The sequence below is a fragment of the Mustela nivalis genome (genome assembly GCF_964662115.1).
Source record: "Mustela nivalis genome assembly, chromosome: 17".
In the NCBI taxonomy this organism is placed as follows: Eukaryota; Metazoa; Chordata; class Mammalia; order Carnivora; family Mustelidae; genus Mustela; species Mustela nivalis.
In genome coordinates this window covers 10,245,170-10,262,568 of record NC_139036.1, presented here as the reverse complement: position 1 = coordinate 10,262,568, position 17,399 = coordinate 10,245,170, and the positions used below count along the sequence as shown (strand labels likewise).

General features: G+C 44.9%; 2 protein-coding genes across 6 annotated transcripts in view; both read left to right on the top strand.

The window, feature by feature from the left end:
- Positions 1–980, top strand: part of FBXW10B (F-box and WD repeat domain containing 10B) — a 36,457-nt gene extending 35,477 nt beyond the window's left edge. For all 5 annotated transcript variants that reach the window (XM_082705722.1, XM_082705723.1, XM_082705720.1 and 2 more), the window contains one exon: positions 131–980. In XM_082705722.1, the coding sequence (XP_082561848.1) occupies positions 131–930 (800 nt within the window). In that variant the 3' untranslated portion in view covers positions 931–980. The remainder of the gene's footprint in view (positions 1–130) is intronic.
- Positions 981–3,841: 2,861 nt separating this feature from the next.
- Positions 3,842–17,399, top strand: part of LOC309852217 (Golgi apparatus membrane protein TVP23 homolog B-like) — a 23,705-nt gene continuing 10,147 nt past the window's right edge. Inside the window, exons 1-3 of the mRNA XM_082708518.1 lie at positions 3,842–4,113; positions 10,831–10,913; positions 12,205–12,406. Of these exons, the coding sequence (XP_082564644.1) occupies positions 4,102–4,113; positions 10,831–10,913; positions 12,205–12,406 (297 nt within the window). The 5' untranslated portion in view covers positions 3,842–4,101. The remainder of the gene's footprint in view (positions 4,114–10,830; positions 10,914–12,204; positions 12,407–17,399) is intronic.

The following is a 17,399-nucleotide window of genomic DNA, read 5'->3' as shown; positions in this document are numbered from 1 at the left end:
TTTTTAAGAAAAATAAATAAAACCTTTAAAAAAAAAAAGAATGGGGTTTAACTTTCATGCATAACTACTTACCAGTTTTCATGGCACACTCTGACTTGCTTTTGTTTTCTTTTCATTTTTGAAAACCCAGAGGACGAGGAGAAAGTTCCACCTGGAGACTTGATCAGGCACTCAAAGAAAAAGCGCTGGCAAATCCCCATGTCGCCCGACCAGTTCCTTCTCACGGTGAATGCCCTGCAGCGGGCCCATAAGTCAGGGGAGTTTGCCTATCCCCAGAGGCCCCGAACCCAAGTCATTGATGCCTGGGGACCTTCAATTTCACACCCAAGGAAGGTCCTGAATTTCAAAGGAATATCAGTCCAACAGGCAGTTAATAGGTTGCGACATAGCAACCCACTCATCGACGTGAAGCAAACCAGTATTCCCCTGGAGATCCAGAAACTGCAGCCCAATCTGAAGAACTCTTTGCACAGTCCCCAAGTCCAGTCCACCATACCCCAGCCTGTGATCGTCTACCCCAGATTCGCTGGTGGCCTTAAGGGAGAAGACCAAGCGACCGGCCCCATCGGCGGGACAGTGCGTAGCTGTAGCCCTTTAACCAGCCTGCAGGTCATTAAACCAAACCGCATGCTGGCTCCCCCCGTGGGCACGAGAACCAAGTCCATCAAGAAAGATCGACCTCGCTTCTACACGACCCTTGATCCCTTTAGAATGAACACCGGGTTCATGTTGTTGACCGTAAAGGAGGAGAAGGAGTACAGGGAGGCCAAAATGAAGGAGTTCCAGGCCAGAAAGCCCAGAGACGTGGTCAGTCCAGAAAAAGCCAGCAGAGCTGCCTGGATCAGGAAGATCAAAGGCCTGCCGATCGATCATTTCATGAAGCAAGGGAAGACAGCAGCCCCTGAACTTGGACAAAACGTATTTATCTGAACCAGCTTTGGGAAATGAACATCTTACAATAAACAGAGAACCCAAGTGGATGTTGGTGTTTGTCCTTTTTGTTTTGCTTGTTTGTTTGTTTATTTTGGATTGTCCCTTGGCCATGTGGGAGGTCTTAATCATCTTCCTATAAGCCAAAAGACTGGTAAGATCAAATCAAGAAAACAGAGGCAGGGAGGGGGGTGTTGCTGGGAGAGACTGGCATCTGTAGTCCTACTGGTAACCAGTTAATGAAACTTATGAAAATCCAGCTTCAGGTGGGTGATGGGAAAGTGACCTTTGGAAATTAGATACCACTCATCACCACCAATTTAGTGCCATCGTTCTGGTAGCAAATGAACTGATGGGATTGTATCATAAGAATGCACTGGAATTCCCTGGTATTTTCGCACAGAAGCCTGATGAAACTCAATGACTTAAGAATCTATTTTTTTTTTAAAGATGTTATTTATTTATTTGACAGAGACACGGCGAGAGAGGGAACACAAGCAGGGAGAGTAGGAGAGGGAGAAGCAGGCATCCCGCTGAGCATGGAGCCTGATGTGGGGTGCCATCCTAGAACCCTGGGATCGTGACCTCAGCCGAAGGCAGTCGCTTAACAACTGAGTCACCCAGGCACCCCTTCAGTTAAGAATCTAAAAGGAGACCTATTGCATTTGAGAACATTATGTGTTCTTTTCCTTCTCAGGGCTAACGTCTATGGAACAGAATTGACCATATTCATCTTTTCTTCAAAGAGGGACACTAATATGGGGCACCTGGGTGGCTCAGTGGGTTAAAGCCTCTGCCTTCGGCTCAGGTCATGGTCCCATGGTCCCAGGGTGCTGGGATCGAGCCCCACATCCGACTCTCTGCTCAGCAAGGAGCCTGCTTTCCTTCCTCTCTCTCTGCCTGCCTCTCTGCCTACTTGTGATCTCTGTCTGTCAAATAAATAAAATCTTTAAAAAAAAAAAAAAGAGGGACACTAATATCAAGTGTGTTGATGTTTCCACCCAGACCTTCCAAGGATGGTGTCAGGGACCAGGCAGGTAATTGAAAAGGGTGTCGCACACTATGGGAGTTATAGCCCATTGGAGAGCTCAAGTCCTATCCAAAGGGGTAGCTTCTCCTCGGTGGTTCAGCATGAACATCAGATGGTGTAGGATAATAGAAAATGTATATTGGTCTCTTCCCCTAGTTCCTGGCATAGAGTTTCTGAAATCCTTATAAATTTCTAACTGATAGAAACATAGGCGCATCTTTTGTTTTAATGAGGGGACTCAAAGTGGGCTCCTGGATGGCTCCCCCAATCCTCCAAAGAGGAGAGAGGGGGGCTGGAAATAGAGTTAATGATCCCTCATGCCTACGTGATGAAACTTCTATAAAAACTCAATATCATGGGATTCAGAGAGCTTCCAGGTTAGTGAAGACATCCATGTACTGGGTGAGGTACCCCAACGCCATGGACCCTCCCAGACCTGGCTCTTTGTGTCTGTATCTGGTTGTTCATCTGAATCTTTAAATAAACTGGTACATGTAAGTTTCCCTGAGTTCTGTGAACCCCTCTAGCAAATTAATTAAACTCAGGAAGATCTGAAGGAGCCCAGGTTGGCTCTGGGCTCAGTGTGGGGTTGGCTTCAGAGTCTTTCTCACTCTCCCTCCCATTCACTCACTCTGTCTCAAATAAATAAATAAAATCCTAAAAAAAGAGTTAACGCAGCACTAGTAAACAGCCATGTAAAAATTGTGATTTCTATGGAAAGGATCCCCTCAATGAAGGAAATGTGCTAACACACATTATTCCGTGAGTCTCCCAACAGCCCTCTGATGTGGGCCAGGCAGACAGGATATTGCTACGGTCACATTGTTATAATCACAGTTTCAAAGAGGATATGAGGTCCCTGAATGTCAGGTCCTTCACGGAGCAAAATGACATCTCCAGCGATTAAACTTAAAAACAGTAGTAAGAATTACATTCACTATTTACTAAGCACACTGAACCTGTTCAGATACCATGAGCATCCCCACTTTACAACTGAGGGAAGACGTACATTGAGGTTAGCTGGGTACCTGGAAAACTGGGGACTCAAACCCATGCTCTCAACCTCTATTCCTGTTTCCTGGCCTGTTTTCCTCCCACGATAAAACTCTTCATTGCGGAGCGCCTGGGTGCCTCAGTAGATTAAGCCTCTGCCTTCGCCCAGGTCATGATCTCAGGGTCCTGGGATCAAGCTCCACATGAGCTCTCTGCTCAGCAGGGAGCCTGCTTCCCTCCCCATCTCTCTCTCCCTGCCTCTCTGCCTACTTGTGATCTCTGTCGGTCAAATAAATAAAATCTTAAAAAAAACAACAACACAGAACTCTCCATCGTATACAGTCCTCTGCCTGGTTTCTTCTTAATGCCCTTCCACCTCTTCGCAAGAGCGAAGTTGCTTCTATAATTTAAGGTACACATAAAATAATGTGAATTATAGAAGCGAAGTTGCTTCTGTACTTTAAGGTACACATAAAATAATGCAGGTACACATGTTGTAAAACATTCAAACAAAATGCAACTGTATTATAGTAAGGCCCGTTCCCCACACCCCTCGCTCTCTCGGGTATACCAATGCGAGTAACCACATCCCCACGTGCCAAACCACAAAGCTTTCACCCTGAAGTTGACCGAGCGTAGGGGAGCGTTGCTGATGCTGTTAGAAGCGAGCCTGTCTTTGGTTCCAGCTTGGACCAGTCCGCGCTTCCTGCCCACTAAACGCACTAGCCCAGGCCCGCCCCCGCCACGCCCCTGGGCCGCCCGCCCCGCCCCGGACGCCCCGCTTACACGTCGCCCCACCCCCGAACCGCCCACCACCCTGGCGCTTGCCTCGTCCCCGAGTTCGCCCCGCCCTCTGAGTGCGTCCCACCCCGGAAACCCCGCCCACATGCTCGCTCCGTTCCGGGGCCGCTGTTAGCCCTCCCGCTCCGTCCCGAGCTCGCCACGCCGTCAGGACGCCAGCCTTCCTCGCGCTCCGCCCCGAGCTCGTCCCGCCCCCCCGTTTCTCCCTCCGCCTTCCGCGAAGCACCTGGAAGCGGAAGTGGGAGTGGGCTGGGCTTGTGCTTTGCTCCTCCCCTCCTGTGGCGACCAGGTCACGTCAGCCGCGACGCTGACGTGGCTCCCGGAAGTGGGTCCGGCGTAGGGCCGTCATGTTGCAGCAGGTGAGGGTCTGGGGGCGCTCTGTGAGGGTGGGTGTGGCTGGGCGCCGGGTCCGCGGGGTCCGAGGAGTGCGAGTCTGGCGGCTCAGGGCCGTTGTACCCGCGGCCCCACTAGCCGACTGAGCCCGGGGGCGGGGGGGGGGCGCGTGTGGGCGGAGGGCCGCGGGCGGCTGTCTGGGGAGCGCCGCCTGCAGCCCGGAGACCTTTTGTGGAGGCGGAGCATGGCAGGCTGCGCGTCGGAGGCACAGCGCAGGTGTGCAGGGTGTGCACGGGTGTGTGCAGAGCGCAGTGCCAGCCGACGCGGGGCGCTGAGTCGCTCGGGCGCTGTGCTGCGGAAAGTGAAGTTGCTGGCGGTCTGGCTTTCCCCAGGCGGTCGGGGACTCTGAGGGGTGCACCGCGATCCTGTGGGAGTAGGAGACCCCGCCAGGGCCCTAGCATTCAAGTGTCCGTTGCCGAAGTGACTCTAGTGGTGATTGCTTATCACTTCGGCGATCACGTCTGTCCCCTTAGAATTAATTACAGTTTACAGGTTGACGACCAGCGATGAGTACGACAAATTTAATCCCTTCCCGTGTTAAAACCTTTTTACTGTTTATAGTGCACTTTCCCTCAAGGGTATAGGTATTTTTTTTGTTGTTGTTACTGAGGGATTGCTGTGGCCCAGGCACTCCCCGTTCTGGGCCTTGGGATAGGGTTGTGAACGATTCAGACAGGTTTATGGTGCCGGGGGTTGGGGGCTTGTGGATGCGTTGGGGTGCGGAGTTCGGTAAAGATAACGACAACATAGTGATGTCATAGCAAGAATTTGAGAAGTAGGACACCTTTAGAATTGATGATCAGGAAAGACCACTGAGGAGGTCGCTTGAGTGGAGAAGTTCCAATGATGGTTAGATGCGGCTTTCAGAACCTGCACCCAGGCTGAAGGGCACCACGCAACCGTACTGACTGTTCCCACTTTAAGTGTGTGACCGTGAACCTCACATGCGCGGTCTCTTAATGCTGCACCACAGTCCCATAAGCTCCTCACCCTCCCTTCTGGGCCGCTCCTGAGATTTCTCATTCTTCAGACCTTCCACATTTCCCCCCTTGTCCTCTAATTCTCATGTCACCGGAAAAGTGGAAGGCATCAGAAGAGAATTTCACACCATCTGCCTCCTGCATCTGTGCTCATGATCTCCCATAGACTCTGCCTTCTTTTTCCTGTCTGTGCTCTATCCTTAGGCCATGCCCTCTATGTGTGCACTCTGGTCCGCTGGAAGGCAGTACTCCAGCAATTCTCCCCTTGCTCTTCTGCATCAGGTGTTTGTTTGTTTGTTTGTTTGTTTTTCCATTTTTAAAAGCTTTAGGGGCACCTGGGTGGCTCATTTGCTTAAGCGTCTGACCCTTGATCTCAGCTCAGGTCTTAATCTCAGAGTCCTGAGTTGGGTTCTGCTGGGTGGAGCCCACTTAAAAAAAAAAAAAAAAAAAAGGCGCCCTGCTGGCTCAGTGGGTTAAACCTCTGACTTCGGCTCAGGTCATGATCTCAGGGTCCTGGGATTGAGTCCCGCATTGGGCTCTTGGCTCTTGGAGAGCCTGCTTCCTCCTCTCTCTCTCTGCCTGCCTCTCTGCCTTCTTGTGATCTCTCTCTCTGGTGTGTCAAATAAATAAATAAAATCTTTTAAAAAAAAGCTTGTTTAAGTTAACATGTAAATGTGCTTTAATGTCTTGTCTTGAAAAACTTCATTCTATGTACCCTTTCAACTTTCCCCCCCCATTTTTTGTTCCTTAAGATTTATTTATACTTGTCTCTTACTTGTGTTCTCTCTTGTGTCCAGTCTAGTCTGGTTTTCTCCTACTTCCCTCTGCCATCTTGAAACTGCTGTTAATGTGGTCACTGATGATTCGCTCGAAAGACAGTGGTCTCTGGTTTTCATCCTACTTGTGAGCAGCATTTCACACAGTTGATCTGATCTTCCTCCTGGAAACACTTTCTTCACTTGGCTTCCAGGACACCACCTCCTGGTTCAGCTCCTACTCCTGAGCACTTCCTTTTCAACCCCAGTGCTTATTCCTTCTCATCTTTTTGATCTATAGATATTGGTGTGCTCAGAGTCTGTCTTGGTGCCTGCACTTTTAGCTGTTCAGGGTGAAAATTTTGGAATCTTCCTTAACTTGTTTTCTCTTACCCCATATTCAGCCTATTAGCAAAATCTGTCATTCCTACTTTTATTTTTTAAAGATTTTATTTATTTATTTATTTGAGAGAGAGAGAGAGCGAGAGAGAGCGCGTGCACACACCCAAGCATGAGCAGGGGGAGAGGCAGACTCCCCACTGAGCAGGGAGCCCAGTGCGGGGCTCGATCCCTAGACCCTGGGTTGGTGACCTGAGCCAAAGGCAGACGCTTAACTGACTGAGCCACCCAGGTGCCCCTCATTGATACTTTAAAATGCATTTGGAATCTGGATGTGTTTCACCACCCGCACTGTGTCCACACTAGACCACACCATGACTTCTTGGCTCCATTATTGGATTAGCCACCCAAACCATCCTTACAGCTTTGTGCCTTTATCTTTCCCTTTCCCTTCCAGAATTTCCATATAGTAGTCAGAATTTTCCTTTTAACACCTAAATTGGAATATGATGGTCTTTTTAAAAATCTAATTAATTAATTATTTATTTGACAGACAGAGATTACAAGTAGGCAGAGAGGCAGGCAGAGGGAGAGGAGGAAGCAGGCTCCCTGCTGAGCAGAGAGGCCGATGTGGGACTCGATTCCGGGACCCTGGGATCATGACCTGAGCCGAAGGCAGAGGCTTTAACCCACTGAGCCACCCAGGTGCCCCGGAATGTGATAGTCTCATGCGCAGAACACACTAACGGTTACCCTTTTCAGTTAAAAAAATAAAAAAAAAAAGTCCTTAAGCCAGCATCTTCAGCTTAAATGTCCAAAATCAGACTCCAGATTTCACCCAGATATTGTGCCCATAGCCTTCCCTATCTTAGTAAATGCATCTCCAGAAGTGCAGAACTATTTGTCTTTTTGTTTCAGGCTGTACCACTTAAAACCGTGCCTGGCACTCAGTATTTAATGAGAATAAGGCAGTCCTTCAAAGAACAGGGTGAGAGGAAAGATTGTTCTAGATAGAACAAATGTAAAAGGACCCAGTGGGGTACAAGTTTGGTATGTTTAAGAAACTAAAAGAGACTAGTCTGGCAGGTGCTTAGATACTGTATAGTTTTCCTTTTGCTGTAGATTACCATAAATTAAGTGGTTTCATACAAATTTATCATGTCACAGTTTGGGTCACAAGTCCAAAATGCGTCATAAGGGCTAACTAACATCAAGGTATTGGCTGGGCTGTGTTTCTTCTGGAGGCTTTAGGGGAGAGTCTTAGATTCGTCTTTGCCTTCACCAGCTTTTAGAGGCCATCTGCGTTCCTTGGCTGATGGTCTTCTCAAGCTTCAAAGTCAGCAGCACAGCATCTTCAAATCTATTTATCTCTGATATCTTCTGCTTTATAGGATCTCAGTGCCCTCTCTGATCCTCTTGTGTTCCTCTATAAGGACCAATGTAATGATGTAACTGGGCCCAACAGAATAGGATGTTCTTCCCCTCTCAAGATCCTTAATTCGATCGCATATGCAAAAAATCTTTTTGCTAAGTAAATTTACATATTTACAAGTGCCAGTCATTAGAACCAGGATGTCTTTGGCAGGAGGGAGAGGAAGCATTATTCAGTCCATCACAGTTCCAGAAGGCAAAGTAAACAGCCTGAGATAAGGTCCTCTAGGTGGGCAGGACCAGATCATGATGGGTCCAGGTAGGGAGTCAGTTTTTCAGTCAAAGTCCTCTGTGTTTTCAGTAGGAGGATGATATGATTTAAGTGGGAACGGTCACCCTGGCTGCTGGGTATAGATTGGACTGTTGGGATCAAGGGCAGAAGTCTCAGTTTTTTAGTCCGTTGGATCATACAGTGGATCTCAATTTTGTCTGCAGATTATTATCATCTGGGGGCTTAAAAAAATCCAGATACATAGACCACACTCCAGACCAGTTACATCTGAATCTTGTAATTCAAGGGGACCCAGGCATCAGGATTTTTTTTTTCTTTTTGAAAGCACCCCAGGCAATTCCAGCCTGTAAACTAAAAAGTTGAGAACCACTGGTCTTTTTTTTTTTTAAAGATTTTTTTTTTTTAAATTTAATTGACAGAGATCACAGGTAGGCGGAGAGGCAGGCAGAGAGAGAGGAGGAAGCAGGCTCCCCACTGAGTGGAGAGCCCGATGCAGGGCTCGATCCCAGCACCCTAGGATCATGATCTGAGCCGAGGGCAGAGGCTTTAACCCACTGAGCCACCCAGGCACCCCCATTTTCCTTTTAAAGCTTCAGCGCACACATCTGCATCTTTAGATATGTCACATATCACACACCTTTAGCTCACACACTGCGTCTCTGGGCTCCTTGGCCATTCCCTGCACATACGTGTGTGTTTCCACTCTCTGCCTTTGAAAATCTACCTCGTCAAGGGACTGGACTGAGCAGGAGGCCTCCTTGCTCTGTCCACACCCAGCGCAGACACTCTCCTCCAGAACCCTGTGCTCCCATTTGCACTTGTATTTCTCCCAACTCTGATCACAGCCTGCAGTTGCTTCCTTTGTGCATTTGCTCATGCCTTAGATAAATATTGTACTGCCTGGCCGCGTGCTCTGCTGGACACTACTACAATGCAGTGACACTCCCTGCTCTCTAGTGGTTTGGAGTCTAGATGGAGGTAGTCCTTGGAGACCTGAAGATACCCTGACATAGTTGTGCAAGTGGACATTCGTCCTGGTGCTCAGGGAACATGGGAAGTGGGAGGCCTAGGGGTTGCAGGGAGAGTGTCTCAGCTCTTTCAGTATTTTATCTGAAATTTGAAAGCTAGATCTGGTGTTGCCTGATGGTGAACTTTGTAGGGGATGGAGAAGGGAAGAGCTTTCTGGACAGGGAACAAACACGAGAGGCAGACAGATGGGAAGCCATGGTGTTTTCAGAGAACATGTCATAGCAGTGTTGTGGCACTGCCCGGTGGGAGAGTCAGAAGATCATGACGTGTCTTGTACTGTACATGGAGGAGTTAAGTTTTACCTGATACATGTAGGAGAGCTGTTGAAAACATTTGCAGAGGGGAATGACATGGTATGACCTTCCTGTTAGAAGAATGGCTCTGTGGGTACATGAGGGTCCGGAATTGGGCAGGGATGAGGTAAGGGCAGGTGAGTGGTGGGTGGTTGGCCCTGGGCCTGGTGTCAAGGAAGGTTTGTTGTGGTTGAGGCTGAAATGGTGAGTTGAGATGTGAGCCACCCTTCCAATCTCAGGCTATGAAAGGGAGGAATGTTGAGGGAGGAGAGCGAAAGATGGAAGGGGAGGTTCAGGATCAGGGTTTTTTTTTTAAATTTAAATGCAATTTAATTAACATATACAGTATTACTAGTTTCAGAGGTAGAATTCAGTGGTTCATGAGTTGCATGTAACACCAGTGCTCATTATATCACGTGCCCTCCCTAATGTCCGTCATCCATTTACCTCATCCCTCCACCTCCCCTTCAGCAATCCTCAGTTTGTTTCCTGTAGTTAAAAAGTCTTTTATGGTTTGCTTCTCTCTCTTCTTTCAACATTCTATTTATTTATTTATTTGACAGAGAGAAAGAGTGCACGTGCATGTACAGTGTGGAGAGGCATAGGCAGAGGGAGATGCAAACTCCCTCCTAGGCAGGGAGAGCTATGTGGGACTCAGTCCCAGGACCCTGGGATCATGACCTGAGCCAAAGGCAGATGCTTGCTTAACTGACTGAGCCACCCAGGGACTCTTCCTCTTTGTTTTTGACTTATTTTTTTTTCCCGTTCCTGTGTTCATCTGTTTTATTTCTTAAATTCCACATATGAGTGAGATCATATGATAATTGTCTTCCTCTGACTTATTTCGCTTAGCACAATACCTTTTAGCTCAGTACACATTGTTGCAAATGGCAAGATTTCATTCTTTTTGATGGCTGAGTAATATTGTGTGTGTGTGTGTGTGTGTGTGTGTGTGTACACGTACATACACACCCCACAGCTTTAACCATTCATCAGTTGATGGACATCTGGGCTCTTCCCATATTATGGCTATTGTGGACATCAGGATCAGGATTTTTAAAACATCTTTTTCAAGCAATAAATGATCTCTGAAAAAGTTCATTTGCTGATTGGAAAGATGCAGTAGAAAGACCGCAGATACAAGAAAGTGTAAGTGAAGGGGAAATTGATGGAGGAACCCCCCCGAGGAGGCAGGAAAAGAAGAGATTCCAAGCCCAACAGTTGCTTTCACCATGGATAGAGTGAGATACAAATGGTGAGAAGAGTTCAGGGAAACAAGGGTGCAGGCAGGTGATTTCGTGAAGGAGCCAAAAGCATCAGGTGTGTCCCACAATGGTCTCTGCTTTCTCTGCGACTGGTGAGAGAGCAGCCAAGAGTGCACGGGGGAAGTTTGCGGGAGCATCGTTGATACCCCAGGGGTTTCTTATGGGGCTCAGCAGCGGGGGAGCGATGGCTAGTTGCCAGGTGATCCCGGGGTGCCCTCTCCCTAGCTTGTCAATCCTCCAATGTCCGTGACCATGTCTGTCTTTTGTCCACCATTTGGACTAGCGCGCTGCCTTGTGTGTAGGAGGCACGCGAGTACCGAATTTCATCTTACTTCATGGATATTCAATTTTCCTGCTAGGACAGTAATGATGACACCGAGGATGTTTCCCTGTTTGATGCGGAAGAGGAGACAACTAACAGACCAAAAAAATCCAAGATCAGGTAGGAAGACGTAAGAGTGTGTGAGTACCCGGGGCTGTTCAGTGTGTAGGCCGGAGCCAGCCTATGGATTCAGGGCAGAGTGGTGGTTACATACTTGTGAGTAGTGGACATGGCTCGTTTGAGCTTTGGTCTGAGACAAAGAGGACATTTCAGATTTTCTTTGAGTATAACTGGCCTATGGAATTGTACTTGGTGCCGAGTTTTCATATCTGTGAATCCATTTTTGTGAACACTGGTGTTTGTACTTCAAGCTGTGCCATAGAAATAGAAACACACCATTTCTTTAGTTTCTGTAGACCTGTTCTGTTTTGATTTATTGTGTGAATTTCAGAATCACATCTTTTATCTATATAATAACATGAACATGTCAAGCCAGACATTTCTATTCCAAATTTAGTTCCCTCTAAAGAAAGTCACTTACTGCAATCAAATTCCACCTGACCTTTGAAAGCATGCTGAGTGAGAGATGCCAGGCACAAAAGACCGCATATTGTATGATTTCATCTATGTGAAATGTCCACAATAGGCAAATCTGTAGAGACAGCGGGACATGAGTGATGGCTGATGGCTGGAGAGGAGTAGGGTTCGGGGTGGATGAAGAGGGACTGCCTGTGGGTACAGTTGCCTTTGGGGGTAATGAAGAAGTCCTAAATGTGATTGTGGTGATGATTGTACTGTTCTGTGAATATACCAAAAAAACCACTGGTGTATAGACTTTAAATATATGATCGTATGGTATGTGGATTATACCTCAATAAAGCTGTTAAAAAAGCAAAAACAAGTCTACCTGATAGTTACTTTGCCTTAAAGCCTGAAGTGATTTCTGAGGGCCCAGGAATTCTTTTTATTTTTATTTTTTAAGTAATCTCTGCGCCTAACAAGGGGCTTGGATTCATGACCCCAAGATCAAGAGTCACATGCTCTTCTGACTGAGCCAGCCAGGCACTCCCGAATTAGTTTTTTATGTGAAAATAGGATTTAATCCCAAGAGTATAGTTTCCTTAATTTTCCAAGCTTGGCAAAGTTTCTCATTATATGTTTTGTGAAAGTTTATATTCAGTGAGATGTTAAAGTCCTGGTTCCTTAGTGTATTTTCTGTGACAGCAGAGCCTAGTCAAAAAGGGGACTTACAAACACAGAAAAGTAGGCGATTTGCTTCTTCCTCCAGTCATCTCTTTTGTTTTGACAAAACTCTGCATGGTTATGTTATGGCTGAAACGTTGTTCATCTCTGTCTGCAGTACCTGTGGTGAAATGTAATTGCATTTCTTTTGTTATGTTTTGGTTTTCAGACACCCAGTGGCATCATTTTTCCATTTATTCTTTCGCGTCAGTGCAATTGTAGTCTATCTTCTCTGTGAATTGTTCAGCAGCAGCTTTATTGCCTGTATGGTGACAATTATCTTGTTGTTGTCATGTGACTTTTGGGCAGTCAAGGTAGGTTCCATCGTTTTTATTTTAATTGTGTTTGATACGATAAGATTGAATGATGCATGAACTGTGGGGAAAAAAATGACCCTTAGCAATTTGGATTTGTGTTAATGTGTCTTTTTGTTGTCTACCTTAGCCCTCATTTTGTGTTAATATCATCAGATCACATGTGGGTTATTATATTGGTGACTTGTCTGTGCCTATGTCAGACTACGTCAGCTTTAAAATTAAACAGACAGAATGTGACTAGCAGCCGCAAAGTCTGTATACTGCTTCTCATTCAGACCACACCTGTAGGTGTACTGTGTGTGATTTCTGGGTAAGGGCCCAGGATAGATCACGCACAAATTCTTAAGGAATGCGCACCCTTTGCAAAGGCTGCTGTGTGTTTTAGGGAGGTGTTTCTCAGCCAGGACCAATTTTATCCCCCAGAGGACGTTTATCCATGTCTGAAGACATTTTTGATTGTCACAGCTGGGGTTGGGGGAGGTGCTTTGTTGACATCTCGTGGGTAGAGGCCAGGGATGCTGCTAAACATGTTAAGATGCACAGGACAGTCCCTTCAACAAAGAATTATCTGGCCTCAAATATCCATAGCGCTGAGGTGGAGAAACCCTGTTGGAAGGGATAGGAAGTAGTAAGAAATGGCTTTAAACTCAAATACAGTGATAGGTAGGAAGATGGGTGAATAGACAGGTACCTCAATAGGTGGAGGTATGTTAAAGTAACTAGTAAAATATTAAATGTAGACTCTAGTGGTAGGTATGTGGGTGGTCACTGTAAAATTTGACTGTTCTATTTTTGGAAATTTTCATAGTAAAGTGGTGGGGAAAAAAGTCAAAGATAACAACAACAACAAAGGCCAAAGCTAATTTTGGGATTTCAGAGACATGTGTATTGATTCAGAGACCAGGAAGATGTTATAGATCCATTTGCAGCCACCAGCCCTGCCATTTTAGACCTCCTGATTCTTTCAGACACCAGAAGTGGCTGTCTTGGTGGTTGTCAGCTTCCACAGGCCGCAAAACACGGAGAATGAGGATTTTAATAAAGATTTCTTTTATTTCGGCTTTTTTTTTTTTTAGAGAAAGATTTTAGTCATTTATTTGACAGAGACACACACAGTGAGAGAGAGAACACAAGTAGGGGGAGTGGGAGAGGGAGAAACACGCTTCCCGCTGAGCAGAGAGCCCAATGTGGGGCTTGATCCCAGGACCCTGGGATCATGACCTGAGCTGAAGGCAGACGCTTAGCCCACTGAGTCACTCAGGTGCGCCCCGGCTTTTCTTTTGTACCGTCTTTGGTTTGCATTTCTTTGAATTTCTTTTGTTGCTCTATGCTCTGTAGTGTTTACTGTATCCTGGTCACAATTTTGTTTTGAGGAATGTGCATTTTTGTTATTATGTAATTTCTGTTTAGCCAAATAGAACAGGGCCTTTGGTTGGTTTTCCTGGTCATTTCCCAGTTCTTAACAATATAATTAAATCCTTCTGGGCTTAGGGTTTTAAAACATGTGGCCCAAAAATATATTTTCTAATAAACTTATCCTTCTTTCCTTCCTTCCTTCCTAAAAAAGGGCTTATAAAGTGTCACTCTTTTATCTGTGACAGAATTACTTGGAGGTATCCCAGTCATTGAGATACAATGCAGAATGAAGAGGTCAAGAATAGGGAGATTGTTAAATGGATTTGGTAAAAGAGGTAGATCCAGTTCAGAACCTTGTTAGAATAGAGATACATCATAATCATTATAAATCTCAGTGCATTTGGCAGAAGGAGATTTATTTTTAATTTTATTACTATTTTATTTTAACTTATAAAAGAGACAAATGAAAGATAAAAATACATATATATTTTTTAAAGATTTTATTTATTGACAGAGAGAGACAGTAAGAGACAGAAACAAACAGGGGGGGTGGGAGAGGGAGAAGCAGGCCTCCCACAGAGCAGGAAGCCCTAGTGGGGCTTGATCCCAGGACCCTGAGATCATGATGTGAGCTGAAAGCAGAACCTTAAGGACTGAGCCACCCAGGTGCCCCAAAGATAAAAATACTAAAAAAATTTTAAATGTTATAGCTTCTATGGGGCTTTTGTTTTATTCCTTTTCTGAATGTGTAAAAGAGGTTAAAAAATGGTTTTAGAACTTTAATAATACTTAGTAAAATTTAAAAGTAAGTTGTGTGTCTCCCACAGTGTTGGAGAGGATAGCAATGAAAGCATGGTTCACATAGCAAGAGAAGGAAAACAAAGTAAGTTTAAATATCACAAGGCATAGTACAAGGTGATGGAAGTAGGAGCAAATTAGTTATAACAGTAAATGTAATTTGATTAAAATCTCTTTTTAAAGATAACAGTTTGAAGATTGGGTAAAAAATCAAAAGTCCTAGGATGCCTGGGTGGCTCAGTCAGTTAAGCTTCTGCCTTCAGCTCAGGTCATGATCTCATGGTACTGGGATCAAGTCCCACATTGGGCTCCTTGCTCAGCAGGGAGCCTGCTTCTCCCTCTGCCTGCTGTGCCTGCTGCTCCCCCTGGTTGTGCTCTCTTTCTGACAGATAAATAAATAACGTCTTAAAATCTTAAGTCCCAACTAAAAGATCGAAACAAAATGGCAGCATTAGAAAAAGTAAAAGGACACAGATAATATCAGCCTGATAGAAACAGAAAGAAACCTCGCATTGTAATATTATCAGACAAAATAGAAAGTAAGATAATACTTAAGGGAACAAAGAAGGTCATCTTATGAATCACATTGAGGACCATTCACAGAATGACATTCCTTCAGATCATGTATGGGGGAAAAACTATTAGAGGCACTAGGATAAGGTGGGAAAAACTTATTGTGAATCTAACAGATCAAAGCAACAAAAATAAATAAGGTCTAAAGGATCTGAATGAAATGAGGAGGTCAACACAATAGCAATATTGTGGAACTTTTTACATACGGAGACTACCTTCCTGTTCCGCTCCTGTGGAGCACTTAAAAAAGTTGATTAAGTATCACTGTGAAGAAGACCCAAGTACGTTCCTCAGAAAAGCTCTATTTTCTAGTCTAGTGCAGTAAAACTAAAAGCTAAAAACAAAAAAAATGCTTTTCAAAATCCAAATTACAAATAAAAGCCAACCTGCTGAAAGCTCGTGGCTTAAACAGGAAATAGACTATAAATACAGATTATTTATACATTCGTGGTGATGATTACCTACACTGAAACTTTCAGAATGTGTCTAAGGCTGAACTTAGAGGAAAAACAGTAGAATAAAGGTTTTTTAAAAATTAGAGGTCCAGAAGGTTCAAAAACAAAACAATAAACCAGAGAGAAATTTTGAAAATAATCTAGTGATCAAAACAGAAAAGTAAAGAATGGGAAAATGGGAAAGGAGTTTGAAAATATTCTAAGAGGTGGTGTTTGAAAATGCCAGTAAAATAGACCCCTGGCTGCCCTACGGTTTTACCACCAACTCTCTCCTCTTCCTTAGCTTTTCAATATTAGCATTTCTACAATATGAATTTTGGTATGAAACCTCCTTTTTTTCCTTTTTTCTGTATTCCTTTCCTGATCAGTACCATCTGTGCTTCTGATTTTAGTTGCTTGTCCATGAGCCATGTGGCCCTCAGACCTGGATCTCCAGTCCAGGCTTGTCCTCACCCGGGCAGACCTGTCTGCTTGACAGTTTCACTTAGCGAGTTGTCTTGAAGGACCTCACATTCAGCCTGTGGGAAATCTCACTATTCCTTCTGGCCTCAAGATGTCGCACTTCCATCTGAGCTCCCTTTCCTGGGGCCTCGAATCACTGGTGTTTAACCTGAGCAAACAAGAGATGGAGGATTTCCCTTCTTCCTATTCCTTATCCGGTCTGTCACTAAGTCCCATAAATCCATAGATGTTTCTTTCTTCCCTAGGGCTCTGTGCCCCCGGTTTGTCCTGGAATGTTCTCACTGCTGTATCACCTTAACCCCAGGATTCCTAACCTTTTTTGTGCCACTGGTTTCACAATCTCATGAAGCTACCAAGCACAATTATTTATTTATTTATTTATTTATTTATTTATAAACATTCCTTTCTCCTGCTCTTCCTCCCCCTTCCTCCTTTTCTCTTCCTTCTACTTCTTCTTTTTAATTTATTTGACACAGAGAGAGAGACAGCGAGAGAGGGAACACAAGAAGGGGGAATGGGAGGAGACGCAGGCTTCCAGCTGAGCAAGGAGCCTGACACGGGGCTCGATTCCAGCACCCTGGGATCAGGACCTGAGGTGAAATCAGACGCTTAATGACTGAGCCACCCAGGTGTCCCATGAGTGCTTTTAAATACTTGAAAGAAAATACATAAGATTACAAAGAAAGTTACTTATATTGAGATATAATGAAAACATTAAAAAGAGAAATTTCTGATTTTGTGTGATATGCTTCTTTATGAATGCATTAAATAATAAGATCTAGAGGCCTATCTGATTGCTTCCCAAGCCGTGATGCGCATAAGCACTATTTTGTGATACCTGCACCAGGTGTAATACAATGTAAAAAATATCTGTGGTTTTTATTGGTCTGAGTCACACATGCTGTTAATTCTACTGTGGTTTATTGTTTCCATTCATAATTTAAAGACAAACTAAATTTCAGCCCAAAGTTAGTGAAGATAAAGAGAGCATTTTTTTTCCTCACGCAAGTTCACAGAACCCTTGGATCTGTTAGTGAACACCTCTAACCAGAAATCCACATTAGTGAGTGATTCCTGCTTATCCTTTAACTTTGTTCCCAAAGTTGACTCCCAGGGAGACATTTTTTGATTTGCAGTTTAGATCAGATTTTCCGGCTAGCCTCTTGAGGTGTCCTGCGTTTCTCCCTCACCACACTTACCACAGCTGGTGGCAGTGCGTTTTTGTTTTTGTTTTGCTTGACTGTCTCTCTTCCACATAATACTTGAAGCTCCCTGAGGGCAGGGAGCTCCCTGTTGGTCACCATTTTTATTAGCAGCACAGAGTAAGTGCTCAATAAATATTAGTTGAGTAAATAGACCTTGAGAGAGCTGTCAGAGCAATTTGTTACATTAGTAAGAGGAAG